The sequence below is a fragment of the Hyperoodon ampullatus genome, assembly GCF_949752795.1.
Source record: "Hyperoodon ampullatus genome assembly, chromosome: 5".
Lineage (NCBI taxonomy): Eukaryota > Metazoa > Chordata > Mammalia > Artiodactyla > Ziphiidae > Hyperoodon > Hyperoodon ampullatus.
The window spans coordinates 71,954,694-71,972,891 of NC_136918.1; the positions used below are offsets into that span (position 1 = coordinate 71,954,694).

Below are 18,198 nucleotides of genomic sequence, written 5' to 3' on the forward strand. Positions count from 1 at the left end.
TGCAGAGTCCTTTGAAACAAAAATTCTCTTACCAAATGCTCTGCTCCAAGTGAAAGTTTATGAGCTGTATGTAATTCTTGCCTCAGTCAGTGCAAAGCTGTCTATTCCGTAGAGGCATTAACAGGATGTAGAACAAGATGTCTGTTTCGGTCCCCACTAGGTGACTTTGTCTAATGTAAATTTCTAGATCAGACACCCATGATATAGGGGGGAAAAACATATTCAAGACCCAAATATTTGTATCCACTACGTTAGGTTACTTGTGCCTATTATATTCCCTGCCATGCACTCCTTATACCAAAGTATTTGAAAGGTTTTAATGAAGTGGTTTACAATTTCAATACTAAAGACACAGATGTAGAGAATGGACTCAAGGACATGGGGAGGGGGAAGGGTAAGCTGGGACGAAGTGAGAGAGTGGCATGGACATATATACACTACCAAATGTAAAATAGATAGCTAGTGGGAAGCAGCTGCGTAGCACAGGGAGATCAGGTCGGTGCTTTGTGACCACCTAGAGGGGTGGGATAGGGAGGGTGGGAGGGAGGGAGACGCAAGAGGGAAGAGAAGTGGGAACATATGTATATGTATAACTGATTTACTTTGTTATAAAGCAGAAACTAACACATCATGGTAAAGCAATTATACTCCAATAAAGATGTTAAAAAAAATAGTAACAGTTATTCGAATTCTTGCTAAATGGTATGAGACTTCATATGCCATGCTTTGACTACACTACCAGAACCCAAATCCTCAGAATTACCCCAGAACATCAGGCAGCTGCTGTGGGAACCACCTGAAAGGGAATGTTGAACCATACCACCATTGCAGCTCTGAGGGACACATGCAACCCATGACTCTACTCATCCGAACAGTTGACACCATGGTATTGTTGAGCTCACTGCTCACAGAGGCTGAAGTCAGTTGGATGTTCTTACCTACAGTGGGAACTCTTCCACCAACAATTTCATCTGTGTTCCTCTTTGGCCTCAGCAAAATAATGAAGCACTTGGCAGCAAATATACAACCCAATAAACCATAGCTGGATGCCAAGATTGCAAATATTTCCACGGCCACTTTAAACTTGCCTATGGTGCTCAAGTAAGCAGGGATAAAAGAGATGCAGACAATAAAAAAGACCAGCATCCCAAAGGTGATGCATTTTCCTTCATAGTAATTATCCAGCAACTGGCGAGTCACAAGGTTGTAAGAAATCAAGGCCAAGAAGACATCCATCCCAAATATAGAGCACAAAAATTCTCTAGAACCTTCATAACATTCCAGAATAATCTTTATATTTTGAGATTCTGTGTTCTTGTACACACTTGGGGGTTCTAATACTAAGTAGGCAGTACATACGCCAATTTCGACTAGAACAGAGATTAGCACAATGATTTCCCAATAAAGAGGGTGGATGGATATAAGTCAGGTTTTGGATTTGGAAATTCTGTAGGCTAAAAACAGCGAAATAGTCTTTCCAAGAATACAAGACAGGCAAAGTGAAAAGCCCAGTGCCAGAGTGACCTGACGGGCCACGCAGGACCAGTTGTATGGCTTGCCAATGAAGAACATGGAAGACAGCAACGTGATGACAAGAGAAACCTGAATGAGAAAGCTCAGCTCCCGGTCATTGGCAGCCACGAGCGGAGTGTGTCTGTATATCACATACACAACTGTGACTGCCAAAACCACAAGCGCCCCAAAGATGGAGAGAATGACAAGCGTGAATCCCAGGACCTCATCATAAGCAAGGAATTCCACCTCTTTCAGCACACACTCGCTCTTTTGTGCATTTGGACCAATAGTCTTCACCACATTGTTCACACTCCCTTTGACCTAATGAACAAAGAACAGAGGACTGACTGCAAAGAAATCCACTTGCCCCCTTCAGCTGCGAATAGCCCAGAGGAGCCAAAGGCCTAATGCAAGACTCACTGAAATTTTCTACAGAGAATATATAATATCTCAAAAAAAAAGAGCAGTGATAAAATGGTCTTAGAGTGTGCAGCTAACATTACAGATTGAGAATTGATTTCAATTTTGGAAATTCAGTCTCCCATCTTGGTTTCAGCTCTTCCTGCATGGGCCTTTTTCAGTAAGATGCCTCTTTCTTTTTCTTCCAATTACCTAATTGAGAAGGGAGGTCTGTACCCTCATAAGCTCAAGAACAATCCACAAATATATGAGAACATTAAAGCTACTAAGGTGAAACAATTAAGAGTACTGTGACAGTGATAAGGTTGATTAAAATACGAGAGTTTTCAATCTTGCATTCAGCTTCTCCTCCACCTACTGAAGAGAATTTTGTCTTTGCCCACTCAGCTTTCCTTTCCTCACCCTCCAGATTTGAGAGAAGAGGTAAAGAAAGGTTGAGAATTAGAAGAAAGGAAACAAAAACAACAACCACATTGACTAAGGTTGAAAAAACTTTTGGGGCATTTAGCTGGGCAGAGGCTCTAAAGGAGAATATTGCAACATAAGAAAAAATCTGAGATGAATTTGTGGTAGATTATGAAATGGATCTCTTCACTGTTCTATGAGAGATGCAGGTAAAGACTGGAATTCCCTTTCAATCACTTCCGACTGCTGGATTGGACTTCTCTTGTTTCTGTGCAGAGACTGGGCCACATGGGGTCCAAGGAGTTATTCAGATTACCTTGTGCTTGTTTTCCATTTGTGGAAAATTTTACATTTTTTTTTTTTTTTTTTTTTTTTTTTTTTTTTTTTGCGGTACGCGGGCCTCTCACTGTTGTGGCCTCTCCCGTTGCGGAGCACAGGCTCTGGATGCGCAGGCTCAGCGGCCATGGCTCACGGGCCCAGCCGCTCCGCGGCATATGGGATCCTCCCAGACCGGGGCACGAACCCGTATCCCCTGCATCAGCAGGCGGACTCTCAACCACTGCGCCACCAGGGAGGCCCGAAAATTTTACATTTTTAAAATCCTCTTTTAACTAAATTGCTATAGAGGGTCTTTTGGCAAGAGACATACAATTTGTTATCTTGAACAGAAGGTAGAGATAAAAATAAACCTGCTGCAACATGCTCCATAGGGCTAAGCATACCAAGCCCAACTAAAATTCTGGTCAAGAACAGCAATTCAACAGGTTGTAGTGAAAAATTCATAGAGCAGTAGATATAGAATTCACTTGTCCTACAGACTTTGAGTAATTATGGTCTTTGCCTTTAGGGATGTACTTCTAAATCTTATATTTCTAAATTAGAGATAATTCTGTAAAACATAGAACTGTAATTCACTTATTTACTACTCATTCACATTTTTCCATAACTAATATTTAATATTTAATCTATTTCAGAAATTGAAATAATTTTAAATACTTTTTTTTTGAGAACCCATGTATTCATATTTCACATTTCATTAAAAAAATTTTTTCCCCTCTTAAATTCACAGATGTTGGTCTTTTGCCCAAATGTAGCAGCTTTGGAACTAAAACTGCCCTGGTCCAGGACGATCCCACATGCCGCAGAGCAACTAAGCTTGTGCGCCACAACTACTGAGCCTGCGCTCTAGAGCCTGCAAGGCACAACTACTGAGCCCACGTGCCACACCTACTGAAGACCGCACACCTAGAGCCCATGCTCCGCAACAAGAGAAGCCACCACAATGAGAAGCCTGCGCACCACAATGAAGAGTAGCCCCCACTCGCTGCAACTAGAGAAAGACCACGCGTAGCAACGGAGGCCCAAAAATAAATAAATAAAACAAATAAATTTATATTAAAAAAACGCAATGTTATAATTTTTTGCACTGCACAGAACATCCAATAGTTTGATGGATTATAATTTTTGTCATAAGTTGTTCACATCTATTTATAAAGAAGGCTCCCAAGGCCCTCTTTGCCCAAACATCTTTAATCTCCTTCCATTTTAATATCAGTGAAAAAAATGACCATCTCTACCTGGTTCCCGTGACACATGCCCATCAGCACACAGGATGCAGTCAAAGCAACATATTAGTTCCCCATGACGAATTCCCTTCCGGGTCCCAGGCTGACACAGGTCAGTACACACTGATTGGGGAAGCTAGCAAAGACAAATACAATGCATGTAACAAAGCCCTTTGCCAGGCTAAGAAAGTTTCCACCTGGATTTCTGTGGAAGTTTTGTAATATCTTGGGTAACCCAGGATAGCTGGGCAAGAATAACAGACAAAGAGAATAATAACATGGAAAGCCTAGAGGAATTTTGCTAAAAGTCCTATAGTTGATTCTAGAAATGGGATTCTAGAAAAGTCCTGTGGTTGATTCTAGAAAATATCAAAGCTAATCCCAAACCTAACTCTTTCTAACCTTGAAGACTCAGACCAGGCTCCATGTCCATGGGGCTCTGAGGAGAGGATAATTTGTCAAGTCTGTTTCTGCTTGAGGGGGGACCCCAAGAATCATCTTGAGTGACTGAGAAAGACTTCTCAGCAAAGTCATCCAACACAGTCTGAAGATGTGTCATACAGAATCAGTACAAAATAACAATGAAAGGTCTATTCCATGTGGAAAATTGTATGGCAAAAAGGAAAAGTGGACAAGGCACAGCACTGGAATATTTTCTCACAAAAAGAGCTTAGAAAACTCAGTGGTAAACATAGGTTTCCCTTTACATTCTACATGGTTGTGCACATTGAAACCCACTATAAATGCAATGTTTGTAAATCGGTTTATATCTAAACGTAAATGAGGAGCTTCCTACTTAAAAAGGAGAGAAGCTGTATTTCCCCATTAAGCAAAGATTCATTTTGGAAAGTGACAAGATTCATTTTGGAAATCAGAATTTTCCTATGTTGAGTTTCCCAAGATAATCTGAATTAGATAACAATGGAAAATATCAGAAATCTATGAGCTCAGTTATGGTATGTAAGATTACTTAAGTATGTATTGCTAAACACAATAGATAGGCTTCTTAAAAGGGTTGTGTGCACGCACATGCGCATGCGTGTGTGTGTGTGTGTGTGTGTGTGTGTATCACCACAGAATGACTATATTTCCTCTCTCCTGACCCAGTGTTCTGAAAAGGGCTCTCCATATACCTTTCTTTGAAAATCATCACAGTAAGCTGATGTCTTTTTGTTCTGTTTCTCAGTATCCCTTCCCTTCTCAACCCTCATGATCTAGCTTCCAGCCCACTCACCTCACTAAAATGTTTCTTGCCAAGTCTGACAGCTCTTCCTCTAGTACCGTTCTCCTTTCTCTTGGATATCTGGCACTCTTGATCAACTCCTCCTTGAGATGCAGGCTCCCTTGGCTTCCATTGGGTCCTTTTATTTCTTTTGTTGGTTCTACTTCTTCTACCTACTGCATCACTGTGGGTGTTTTTTGTTTGTTTGTTTGTTGTTTTTTCGGCTCTAGTCCTTGATCCTCTGCTTTTATCTCTCAATATAAAGCAGCTCATTCATTCTCTTGTCTTCAACCAGCACCTCTACCTAAGAACATCCAAAACTTGACTGTAGCACCAACTTTTCCCACCTGACCTTTAATTCCATATCCTAAACTCCCAACATGTCCCTACTCTGAGATTCCACCATCACCTCAAATTCAACATGTCCAAAACTACCCCCATTTATCCTATTCCTCCTCCCGAATTCCCTATTTCTGTCACTGACACCACCAGTCTCACCCATCTTCTCCAACCATATCTTCGATTACTTGCCTACACATACCTTCACTCAGGCCCATCTGCTTACCAACCTACAGATTCAGTTTATTATCATGAGTTAAATCATGCCTTATACCATCTACTAATTGTTGGTGCAGGACACTTCCAAGGCCAGTCCATCAGCAAATCCAGTGGATTTTACTCTTGTCCCCTTCAGTCTATTTGCAACATGGCAGATAGAATAATTCTGTAAACTCTAAGTTGGATCATGACTCTCCTCTGTCAACACTCTTCCATGGCTCCCCATTCCACTCAGAGTAAAAGCCAAAGTCCTTCAACAGCCCACAAGGCTCTATGTGATCTGACCCTCTCTCACCCCTCTTACCTCCTCTCCCACTACTCTCTCTCTCTCTCACTCTTTCCAGCCACACTGAACTCTTTCCTGTTCTTCTAAACAGGAAAAATACCCCTACCTCAGGGTTTAAAAGTTGCTGTTTCCTCTGCTTGGAATGCTTTCCCCCTAGATAATGCATGGATTCACTGTCTTTTCAGTTTTCGTTCAAATGTCACCCCAGTGAGGTCTTCCCTGACCACACTATGTGAGATTACAACACTCCTGCCAGCACCCTCTATCTCAATCCCTGCTATTTTTCTCTCCCTAACATTATCATCCATTAAAACACTATATCACTTATATATTTATCTTGTATATTGCCTGTCTCTTCCCACTGAAATGTTAGTCCTATTAGGCAGGGATTTGTTCTGTTTTGTACATTAACACATCCCCAGTTCCTAGAACAGTGTCTAGCACATATAATATTGTGTTCAATAAATATCTGTTCAATTAATTAATGATTAGACTTTAAGTGCTGCGAGGGCAGTGTTGTTTTTGCAGTGCTTAAGACAGAGGTAGACTCATAGTACATGCTTAGTGAATTTGTAATGAATTACATTTGAACCAATTTCATTATACAAATATAACCTTGGGAATGCCCTGGCGGTCCAGTGGTTAGGACTCCGAACGTTCACTGAGGATGGCATGGGTTCAATCCCTGGTCAGGGAACTAAAATTCCCAGCATGGCTGGGGGAAAAAATAAAATAAAATTTATTTAAAAAAACAAAATAACCCTAATTTTAATAAATTTTAATAAAGATGAGAAAAATAAAATTACTATGCTCTAATGAAACATTATTAAAATAGAAATCTACTAGTACATTTTACTACTTTTCTATCAATTTTTAGTAGAATGAGCATTCTATGAACTTTGCTTATACAAGCAATAGCATCTTCTCTTGTTTCATGCAAAACATTATACTGAGCACCTGCTCTATGGCTAGCACCAGGAATACAAAAGGGAAGAGTCTCAGGCCCCAGTCAGGGAGAGGGCTCTGGGCCACAAAAGGTGGTTTATATGCTAGGCCTAGGGCAGCTCTGTCTTTCTGCAATGATGGAAGTGTTATATATCTGTATTGTCCAATACGGTAGCCCCTAGCCACACGTGGCGGTTGAGTACTTGGAATGTAACTAATATGACTAAGGAAGCAAATTTTTAATTTCAGTTAATTTTAGTTAATTTTAATTTTAAAAACTACATGTGGTTAGGGACAACTGTATTGGACAGAGCAGCTCTAAGCCAAAGAAATAAAATGCAGAAGAACTATGGCCCCTACAGTGGCAAACACTAAGTTTTGATTTTTATCCTGCCAAAATGTATTCAAGAGTTGCTTAAGGTCGGGTTAAGAAAGGGAGGAACTAGCATGTATGCATGTATGTATGTGTGTATGTATCTGTGAGTATACATGAGTCTGTATATGTTTATTGATACCCATGGAAAACCAAGGACCAAAAAAAGAGATAAAAAGATCCCCTTGGTATCTGGCACAGCACAGGAGCTTGGAAATCTTAATTTTCTTGTATTCTTATGTCCTTTCCCAGTATGATTCAGAAGACTATTTGGGGATCTCAGATCCCAGGTCAAAAGGGCCACACAAGAAGAGGGAAGATACATGAATAACAAACAAGATGAAGAAAGACATCCTCCCCCCAAAAATGTCTTGCAGCAGCAAAGAAAAACTGCTGGCTGTCCTGACACCCACTTACAGCTCTCTCTCACTCCTGCTGCTTCCTCCAGAATATTCACATGGAAGATTAAATTGCCAATGCTCTTCCATCACCCTATCGGTTTACCGTAACACTACAGATAAACACTAAACTGGAATATCAAAAGCCCTACAGTTCTTCTCTCCTAGAACTAATATTTCATTAAGGGTAAAAAGTTCAGCGGTCTGGTAAGTGATGAGGTTTCCCAAGTGCTTCTCTAGGTGTTATCTTTACATTGTGTAACCAGGGCACCCTGTCTCTAGGTTCTCTTCTAAAATGTTCAGAGCTGCAGTTCTGCAGAGCAAAGCCCGCCTGTTGCTATAGGAAGTGGAGGAATTAAAATTGTAATAATAATGGATAATAATTCATTATTAATAAGTAAAAATTAATAACAATAATAATGAAAATAACGGCTTTTTATCTGGAGTAAGTACTTTACAACCAAATCTTCAAACCTCATATTCACTGCTTTCCAGAACGATTTTGAAAACAATTTTTTTAAAGAATTTTGAAATTTATGAAACTCACCCTTTTCTCCTATAATTTCTCCATAAAGGATTTTTTGAATGATATATTAAAGCTTAATGACATGTCTATGCACCCATGTGAGTGTATATATATATATATATATATATATATATATATATATATATATATATATATACTATGGAAGCTAATGTTCCCTACATCAAATTATATTATGAACTTGTAAATCCTACTTCACATTCCTTGACCCTGGGAATAAATAAGAAAAAAAAAAAGAGGAAGAAATAAAGTTCCTCCAGAACTATGGTCAGAGAGGGAAGGGAAGGACTTCTGGGTTGTCCCAGGGTAATGGTAACTACTAAACTGTGAATCTCTCCACACAGTCTCTGAAAAACACCATACAGATTTAAAAGGAAAAAAGAGTAAATAAAACCACACATGACCCACAACTTCAGCATCATAAAGAGCCTGAAAATATTATGAATTTCAAAGTAATTATAACTAGAGAAATAGCCAGCAAGGCCACCTCTAGACCTCCCTCCTCATCCCTAGGTATATGGGAAATGATGGAACTCTGGGGAAACTGTGCAGAAAAGAGTAAGGGGGAGAAGACAAGCCAAGGTTATTGGAGAGTAGACAAAACATTCCTAGAAAGAAAATGTCAGGCTATAAGGCAAGGTCTTGAAGGTGGGACTCAAAGCAATGGTTTCATCCCTGCAGTGAGACCAGAAAGTATACAGAAGGAGAAGTGATAGAAAGGGTAAAAGGTAAGAAAGGAAAATTAAGAACTCCATAGAAACAAGAGTGAACCATAAAATCAAAAGACAAGTTAAGCCTTCCCTTTCCACACAAAAGTCATCTCTTAAATAAATTGCTCTGCAGTCTACTAACAGAAGAAGGCAGTCTTGAAATAGAGACTTGTGATCCACCCAAAACCCACATCCTTGTCCACAGAAACAACTAAAGATAGAATTGTGCCTCCATATAAGTTTACTATAGGAAGAAAACAAAAAATGAAAATCGAAACATTCCAGCAGAAGAGGATGTGGAGAAAAGGGAACCCTTCTACACTGTTGGTGGGAATGTAAATTGATACAGCCACGATGGAGAACAGTATGGAGGTTCCTTAAAAAACTAAAAATAGAACTACCATATGACCCAGCAATCCCACTCCTGGGCATATTCCCAGAGAAAACCATAATTCAAAAAGACACATGCACCCCAATGTTCATTGCAGCTCTATTTACAATAGCCAGGACATGGAAGCAACCTAAAAGTCCATTGACAGATGAATGGATAAAGAAGATGTGGTACATATATACAATGGAATACTACTCAGCCATAAAAAAATAATAATCCATTTGCAGCAACATGGATGGACCTAGAGATTGTCATACTGAGCAAAGTAAGTCAAACAGAGAAAGGCAAATATCATATGATATCACTTATATGGGGAATCTAAAAAAAGGCTACAAATTAACTTATCTACAAAACAGAGATAGAGTTAAAGATGTAGAAAACAAACTTATGGTTACCAAGGGGTAATGAGGGGGAGGGCTAAATTGGGAGGTTGGGATTGACATATACATACTACTATATATAAAATAGATAACTAATAAGGACCTACTGTATAGCACAGGTAACTCTACTCAATACTCTGTAATGGCCTATATAGGAAAGGAATCTAAAAGAGTGGATATATGTATATGTATAACTGATTTACTCTGCTGTACACCTGAAACTAACACAACATTGCAAAGCAACTATACTCCAATGAAAAATTTTTTAAAAAGCTTAAAATAGAGCTACCACATGATCCTGCAATCCCACTCCTGGGCATATATCCAGAGAAAACCATAATTCAAAAAGATACATTCACCCCAATGTTCATTGCAGAAAGAGAAAGGCAAATACCATATGATATCACTTATATGTGGAATCTGAAATACAACACAAATGAACATATCTATGAAACAGAAACAGACTCACAGATACAGAGTACAGACTTGTGGTTGCCAAGAGGGAGGGGGGTGGGGGAGGGAAGGACTGGGAGTTTGGGATTAGCAGATGCAAACTATTGTATATAGGATGGATAAACAACAAGGTCCTACTGTGTAGCACACGGAACTATATTCAATATCCTGTGATAAACCATAATGGAAAAGAAAAGTATATATATATATATATATATATATATATATATATATATATATATAACTGAATCACTTTGCTGTACAGCAGAAATTAACACAACATTGTAAATCAACAATACTTCAATAAAAATTTTTTAAAAATATTCCAGTAAGTTAAAATTCCCCTCTAAAATGTACACACACAACCATTAAGCAAAAGAATACTTTAAATAGATATCCTAGCACTTCAATTAAGTATTCTCAGAAAAGCACTTGTAGATGTCAAAAATATCTCGAACCAGATATTTTAAAATTTAAAACATCAATGGATATAAGACTGGAAGAAATGAAAAAAGTTCATATGTCTCAGGAAAAAAACTATTTCAGAAATTAAGATAAAAGTCACAAGGTGTTCAAAATATATATACTTGAGTGAAAAGTTAATAAGGGGCATTGAATAAAGGCAGGAAAACAATAAAGAGAATAAGGATGAAATAAAGAGTAAAGCAAAAATTATCAGAGAGAAGGTGAATAAAAGGAAGAGACAAAGGAAGTCAAACACTTTGGAGTACTTGAAGAAGGAAAACAAAATCATAGAACTAATATTTAAAGCTATAATCAAAAAAAGTTCCAAAAGCAAAAGATCTGAACCTATATATAGAAAAGATATGTATTTTATTTGGGAAAATTAACTTGGAATAGCCAGCTCTAGGTTTCTGATATTCCATAGCACCTAAAAGAGTATAGAGATGCAATTGTCTCTATATATAAACAAAATAAGATGCCAGAGTAACTAACCTCTGATGATTCGGTGTTCCAAAACATTGTCACATTCTTAATCATCACGAGTTCAAATTTAGAGTTTGTGAATATATATTCTCCAACTTTCACAAAGGCTATCTCTCCATTATCACCTAATTGCCAATTTAGAATATCATAGTATCCAGTCACATCTCCATTATCATCAATTTCTATTCTCATTCCACTATGGGTTGTAAACTTAAGTGTCTTCAAATAATACATTAACTAGAAAAAAAGGAGGAAAAACAACAGGGAAAAAAACAATTTTTAAAAATTTGATTGCCTAGAAAACAGGGTTTATAAAGAAAATAATCTCAAAATTCATATCTAATTCATGGGACTGAATTTTTTCCTATTCCTCTATACCTTTGCTGTCTAATACAACAGCTCCTAACCACATATGACAATTGAAATTTGAAAAGTGGCTGGCCAAATTGTGATGGGCTATAAGGGTAAAATATACACTGGGTTGCAAAATTAGTTCAAAAAATGTAAACTCTCTCCTTAATAATTTCATGTAATTATTTTTATATTAAGTTATCCTGATTATGACCAAATGTTAAAATATTATTTGGGGTTAAATAAAATATATTAAATTTAACTTCATGTGTTCCTTTTTATTTTTTAATTTGGTTACTATAAAAATTTTAATTACCTGTGTGGCTTTTAAATTTCTATTGGACAGTACTGATCTATACCAAGGTAAAGTGATGCCTAATATTTCCTAATACCTACAAACCTAGGGAAGAGAGGATATTCCCTCTTAGATTTCTTCACTAATACGTACCAGTCTACCCTACTACCATCATTCCCTTCCCTGCATGTCAAGTGCTAGAGACGGGAAGATCAAGACCCATTCCCCACCCTTGCAAAGCTCACAGTCCAGTAGAAGGGCTAGACAAATAAACAGGTACTAATAGTAAATTCAATGTACTCTGTGTTGTTGATGTGGAAATAGTGTTGAGAGGGCGTAGATGAGGGAGTGGCTGACTAATTGCCTTAGGAAAACTGAAGGTTTCCCCAGGAAGTAGCCATCTGAGCTGGGTTTTAAAAAAATTAGGCCTTCCCGCTCCCTAATCCTGACGCCAGAGCGGCGCCGGCCTCAGAGGCTGAGGAGAGGGGGAGGAGGTCGCGGCGGCTGGAAGATGCTGCACTTTGGCGTAAATTGCAATCGATTAAGGATCGTTTCTCAGACTCAAGTCAGAAGGGCATTGCTGCTTTGAACACCTCAGAAGGGGAGAATGGATTTATCAGGAGTGATAAAGAAGAGCTTGCTAGGAGTCAAAGAAAATAATACAAAAGTCCAGCACTGGGGCTCCTTCTCCTACCAAACGCAAAGACCGCTCTGAGGAGAAGTCCAAGGATCGCTCTAAAGATAAGGGGGCCGCCAAGGAGTCCAGCGAGAAGGATCGTGGCAGGGATGAAACTCGAAAGAGGCGCAGCGCCTCCAGTGGTAGCAGCAGCACCAGGTCTCGGTCCAGCTCGAGCCCGGGCTCGAGCACCAGCACGGGCTCTAGCAGCAGCTCCAGCTCATCTTCAGCATCGAGCCGCTCAGGAAGTTCCAGCACATCCCGCAGCTACAGCTCCGGCAGCTCCCCTGGCTCTCCGAGTCCTTGTCGGCGCAGGCAGGACAACAGGCGGCGTTCCCGCTCCAAATCCAAACCACCCAAAAGAGATGAAAAGGAAAGGAAAAGGCGGAGCCCTTCGCCTAAACCCACCACAGTGCACATTGGAAGGCTCACCAGGAATGTGACCAAGGATCATATCATGGAGATATTCTCCACCTATGGGATAATTAAAATGATTGACGTGCCTGTAGAAAGGATGCACCCGCATCTGTCTAAAGGCTACGCATATGTGGAGTTTGAGAATCCAGATGAGGCCGAGAAGGCGCTGAAGCACATGGACGGAGGACACATCGATGGCCAGGAGATCACTACCACCGCTGTGCTGGCCCCCTGGCCTCAGCCACACACCCCCGCCCCCGGCGATTCAGCCCTCCCAGGAGAATGCTGCCACCGCCTCCCATGTGGCGCAGGTCACCCCCACGGATGAGGAGAAGGTCACATTCCTCTTGGCGTGGTCCCCCGGCCGCCGCAGCCACAGGAGCCGCTCCAGCTTCAACTCCTCCCTATACACAGGGCCACCGAAGCTCTGCCCTGTGACTTGGACTCCCATCCAACTCACTTTTGTCACTTTTATAGCCGAAGGAGGATCGGTAAGAAAGAAATCCCTCACTCAGAGGCAGGCTTCGAAGGTGAAGGCAGTAACTGCTACATTTCCCCTGGCGGCAGAGTTCCGGCTGCAGGAGTGTTGTTGGTTTGGGGTCGTGTTTATAAAGATGCCCTCCAGTTTTCTGGCTAGAAAGCTTCCACATTTCTAGTTCCTGAGAGTCAGTTTAGTGGCAAAGCCAGCAGGGATGAGCAGGGGGCTCCAGGAGGCGGTACAGCCCCAGCCTGGGAGCATGTTTTCCCGTTCCACAGGTGACCTGGGGCCGATCTGGTGGCCTGCTCGTGCCCTAACCTGTTGGCCTGCAGGGTCCCACAGGAAAGGGTGTGATTTTACGCAGCTGCCGTTCCAGTTAGCCTGGCGCTGCTCCTCTGCTTGAGTCCTCTTCTGACCTCTAGGGCCTAATACCCAAACTGGTTCTTTTCACGTGTACTCATGTGTGTACACACACACATCCACCTTTCTCTCTGGAACTCGTTAGTTGAGACCCAGCTCTGTCGGGTCATCACAGAAGCTCCCCCCACCCCCCACCGTTGTGTCGGTATTCATGGTGGTCCTGCAGGTTACCTTGGCAACGTGTACATTGCTTTTTTGGCTTTTATTGTACAGTCAGTACTATACATTTTCTGTTTTGAGTTTTGTAACTTTGTGGCATTTTAGATAATATTGTGTTTGTACTTTGTTGTGTAGAGAAAAGAATTGTGTTGGATAAACCTAGGATTAGAGTACAGCTCAGAAAAAGAAAAAACATAGTAGCAAGTTGCCTGACAAATACTGGAATCAAAGAGATTCTAAGCCAAGGGAATAATATGTGAGACAAGGGTGTGCCAAAGAGGCCATTGCTAAGAGTACAAAAGTGGATGGAGCTGATTGTACACCTGCAGAATAACTTCATAGACATCAATAGGAACCCCCTAACAAAATAATACCTCTAGTACTCTTGCTTTACCCAGTCAACCTTAGCTGGGGTAAGAGCATATGTTCTTTAGTATGAAGGTAACCAGTCTGCACTGAGATATATCCTGTGCCCTTGGTCTTTATCAGCACCACATGCTAGACTTATGTCTCCCAACCAGAGGGCCCAGTCCAATCCCTAACCCTCTACAAACCAGAGAAACAACATAGCAGAAAGAGCCTGAATTATGGTGTATGATGATTTGGAGTCATATTTTGGCTCTGTCAAATGACATAACCTTAGGCAAGTCATATATCCTAACTAAGCATCAGTTTCCTAGTCTGTAAAAGAAGGGAAATCATCCCTGCCCTACCTCTGTTGTAGAGATTAAGGTAATATACTAGAAGCTTTTAGTAAGTCAGTATACAAAGGTAAGTATTATAATAATCACCATCTACCAGTAGGGCTACTCCAGGTCACTTGCCCTTTTATCTCTCCCTCTTTTACTGTATGCTATTCTCAGTCAACATGAAATCTACATCAGAGTTCACAACAGGGTGACTTTTACTGCCAAGTCCACTGGGGAGAGGCACATTTTTCTTTCTCAGTCTTCAGAAGACTCAAGCAAGGAAATTTTCAAAGGCTGCAACCTTACAGCCTTTCCATAATTCCATCTGTTTACCATCATTGGATGGTAGGACACAGTTTCCTATCACGAGGCATGAAAAATAATTTAGAAATGTCCAAATAAACCACAAGAGTAAAACGGTTTTACATACATATATATATATGTGTGTGTGTATATGTATATATATATATATATATATATATATATATATATATATATATATACACACACACACATATATATATGTTCTGACCAAGTCTGCTAATGAGATAAGCTGAGAAAAATGATTATGGAGTGCATTATCATTCTGGTTTTAAATAAATCATAATTTTTTACTTTTTGATGCATTTATGAAGCATCCTTAAATGTGCCTATTGACTCTCTCTACCGTGAGGTCTTACTTTTCAGTTTTTACTTACATCATTCCAGGAGTGTGTCAAGGAGCATGAATTCTTGCTTGGACTACACCACCACCATTCACCCTGACACTATGTGGTACATAGACCCTCCCTAAAAACTCTTTTCTCTGCAATCCTAACACATATTTGTTGCTTTTTGAGCAAATTTAAATTGTAATATTGAAATCTTCAAATAATAAATTAGAGCATTGTTGTTTACCATATAAAAAGATCCTTTTTGTTAAAAAAGAAGTACTCAGAGGATTTCTTTTAAAATGAAAGAACTCACCTGTAGCATAACTTAATTTCTCATTTTGAATTTACCACAATTTCCCTAGTACCGATGAACAACTTAGTACTCAGATCTTGCTTTCTAAATTCCATTCTCCAGTAAATGGAAATAGGACTCTGGAGAAATGGCTACTTCAAGACTGGGGCAGAGAAATACAAGACAAGCCTGGAACATCTTAGCGTTCCAGAAAGTAAATTAATCAGAAATTACAGTGACATGTCAAAACGAAATAGGAGCCTACTCATAGTGGCTCCCAATTGTCCAACCTGGAGAATTTTGAGCAACAAAATGCGTAATGATAGTTATGAATTATTATACTCATAGAACAGTATATCCATGAGTCCATGTGATGCAAAAAAATTGGTGAGGGAAAAGTATAATTCCATTTAATAAATGTAGAAGGAATGAGGGAAATAGAAAAAAAATTACCATTTAAAAAATAACACAGTAATAGTTGTTTCAGGCAATAATCATCATCAAAGGATGCTAAACTTTGTGGATCAAAGCATTATGTAAAACAGAATATTTTCAGAGCTTCAAAATATTGCCTCACAATATATTTATTAATTACAAAGGGAAACATAGTAACTTTATAATGGAAAAACATGGTGACATCACTGTCACTAAGTAATCAAAGTTAATGTCACCATTAATGAGACATAGTGACATCATGTACCTCCTGATATGAGACATAGGAAAGGATACATATCACCTTTACAGTATTATTGCCAGAAGCGCATAACCTAAATGTAATCATGAGGAAAAAAATTAGACAAACATAAACTGAAAAACATGTTACAAATAGCTGTCCAGTACTTATGAAAAGTATCATGTTCATTAAAAAAAAAAGAAAAGACGAAAGATTTATACGATCTGAAGAGAAACCAGAGTATATACATACACACAGACACACACATGCATATATGTATCACATCACAGCTTCTTTAGCTGTTCATCTGTTGATGGACACTTAGGTTGTTTCCATATTTTGGCTGTCATAAATAATGCTGCCATGAACATTCAGCTGCATGTATCTTTTCAAAGTAGTGTTTTTGTTTTCTTTGGATGTATACCCAGGAGTGGAATTGCTGTATCATATGGTAATTCTATTTAGTTTTTTGAGGAACCACCACACTGTTTTCCACAAGGCTGCACCAATGCACATTCCCACCAACAGTGTATGGGGGTCCCCTTTATTTCACAACCTAGCCAACATTTGTTATTTGTGGTCGTTTTGATGTTAGGTGTTCTTACAGGTGTGAGGTGGTATCTCATGGTGGTTTGATTTGTATTTCTCTGACGGTTAGTGATGTTGAGCATCTTTTCATGTGCCTGTTGCCCGACTGGTATGTCTTCTTTGGAAAAATGTCTGTTCACCTCTTCTGCCCATTTTTGTTAATTGATTTTTATTGGAGTGTAGTTGATTTACAATGTTGTGTTAGTTTCAGGTGTACAGCAAAGTGAATCGGTTATACATATATCCACAGTTTTTTAGATTCTGTTCCCATATACGTTATTACAGAGTATTGAGGAGAGTTGTATAAACTTTTTTTTTTACATCTTTATTGGAGTATAATCGCTTTACAATGGTGTGTTAGTTTCTGCCTTATAACAAAGTGAATCAGTTATACATATACATATGTTCCCATATCTCTTCCCTCTTGTGTCTCCCTCCCTCCCACCCTCCCTATCCCACCCTTCTAGGTGGTCACAAAGCACTGAGCTGATCTCCCTGTGCTATGCGGCTGCTTCCCAGTAGCTATCTGTTTTACATTTGGTAGTGTATATATGTCCATGCCTCTCTCTCGCTTTGTCAGAGCTTACCCTTGCCCCTCCCCATATCCTCAAGTCCGTTCTCTAGTAGGTCTGTGTCTTTATTCCTGTCTTACCCCTAGGTTCTTCATGACATTTTTTTCCCTTAAATTCCATATCTATGTGTTAGCATACGGTATTTGTCTTTCTCTTTCTGACTGACTTCACTCTGTATGACAGACTCTAGGTCCATCCACCTCATTACAAATAGCTCAATTTCGTTTCTTTTTACGGCTCAGTAATAGTCCATTGTATATATGTGCCACATCTTCTTTATCCATTCATCCAATGATGGACACTTAGGTTGTTTCCAGCTCCGGGCTATAGTGAATAGAGCTGCAATGAACATTTTGGTACATGACTCTTTTTGAATTATGGATTTCTCAGCGTATATGCCCAGTAGTGGGATTGCTGGGTCATATGGTAGTTCTATTTGAAGTTTTTAAAGGAACCTCCATACTGTTCTCCATAGTGGCTGTACCAATTCACATTCCCACCAGCAGTGCAAGAGTGTTCCCTTTTCTCCACACCCTCTCCAGCATTTATTGTTTCTAGACTTTTAGATGATGGCCATTCTGACTGGTGTGAGATGATATCTCATTGTAGTTTTGACTTGCATTTCTCTAATGATTAATGATGTTGAGCATTCTTTCATGTGTTTGTTGGGAGTCTGTATATCTTCTTTGGAGAAATGTCTATTTAGGTCTTCTGCCCATTTTTGGATTGGGTTGTTTGTTTGTTTGCTACTGAGCTGCATGAGCTGCTTATAAATTTTGAAGATTAATCCTTTGTCAGTTGCTTCATTAGCAAATATTTTGT

At 39.5% G+C, this 18,198-nt stretch overlaps 1 protein-coding gene and 1 pseudogene across 2 annotated transcripts in view; one reads left to right on the top strand and one right to left on the bottom strand.

The window, feature by feature from the left end:
* Positions 1 to 759: 759 nt before the first annotated feature.
* Positions 760 to 18,198, bottom strand: part of LOC307053752 (vomeronasal type-2 receptor 1-like) — a gene marked incomplete at both ends in the record, with an annotated part of 253,032 nt that continues 235,593 nt past the window's right edge. The window contains 5 exon segments of the mRNA XM_079705235.1: positions 760 to 1,425; positions 1,429 to 1,794; positions 1,796 to 1,836; positions 3,918 to 4,041; positions 11,123 to 11,350. Of these exon segments, the coding sequence (XP_079561361.1) occupies positions 760 to 1,425; positions 1,429 to 1,794; positions 1,796 to 1,836; positions 3,918 to 4,041; positions 11,123 to 11,350 (1,425 nt within the window).
* Positions 12,367 to 13,508, top strand: LOC307053157 (annotated as a pseudogene). The gene has a single exon. The product of its transcript is annotated as an uncharacterized misc_RNA (transcript).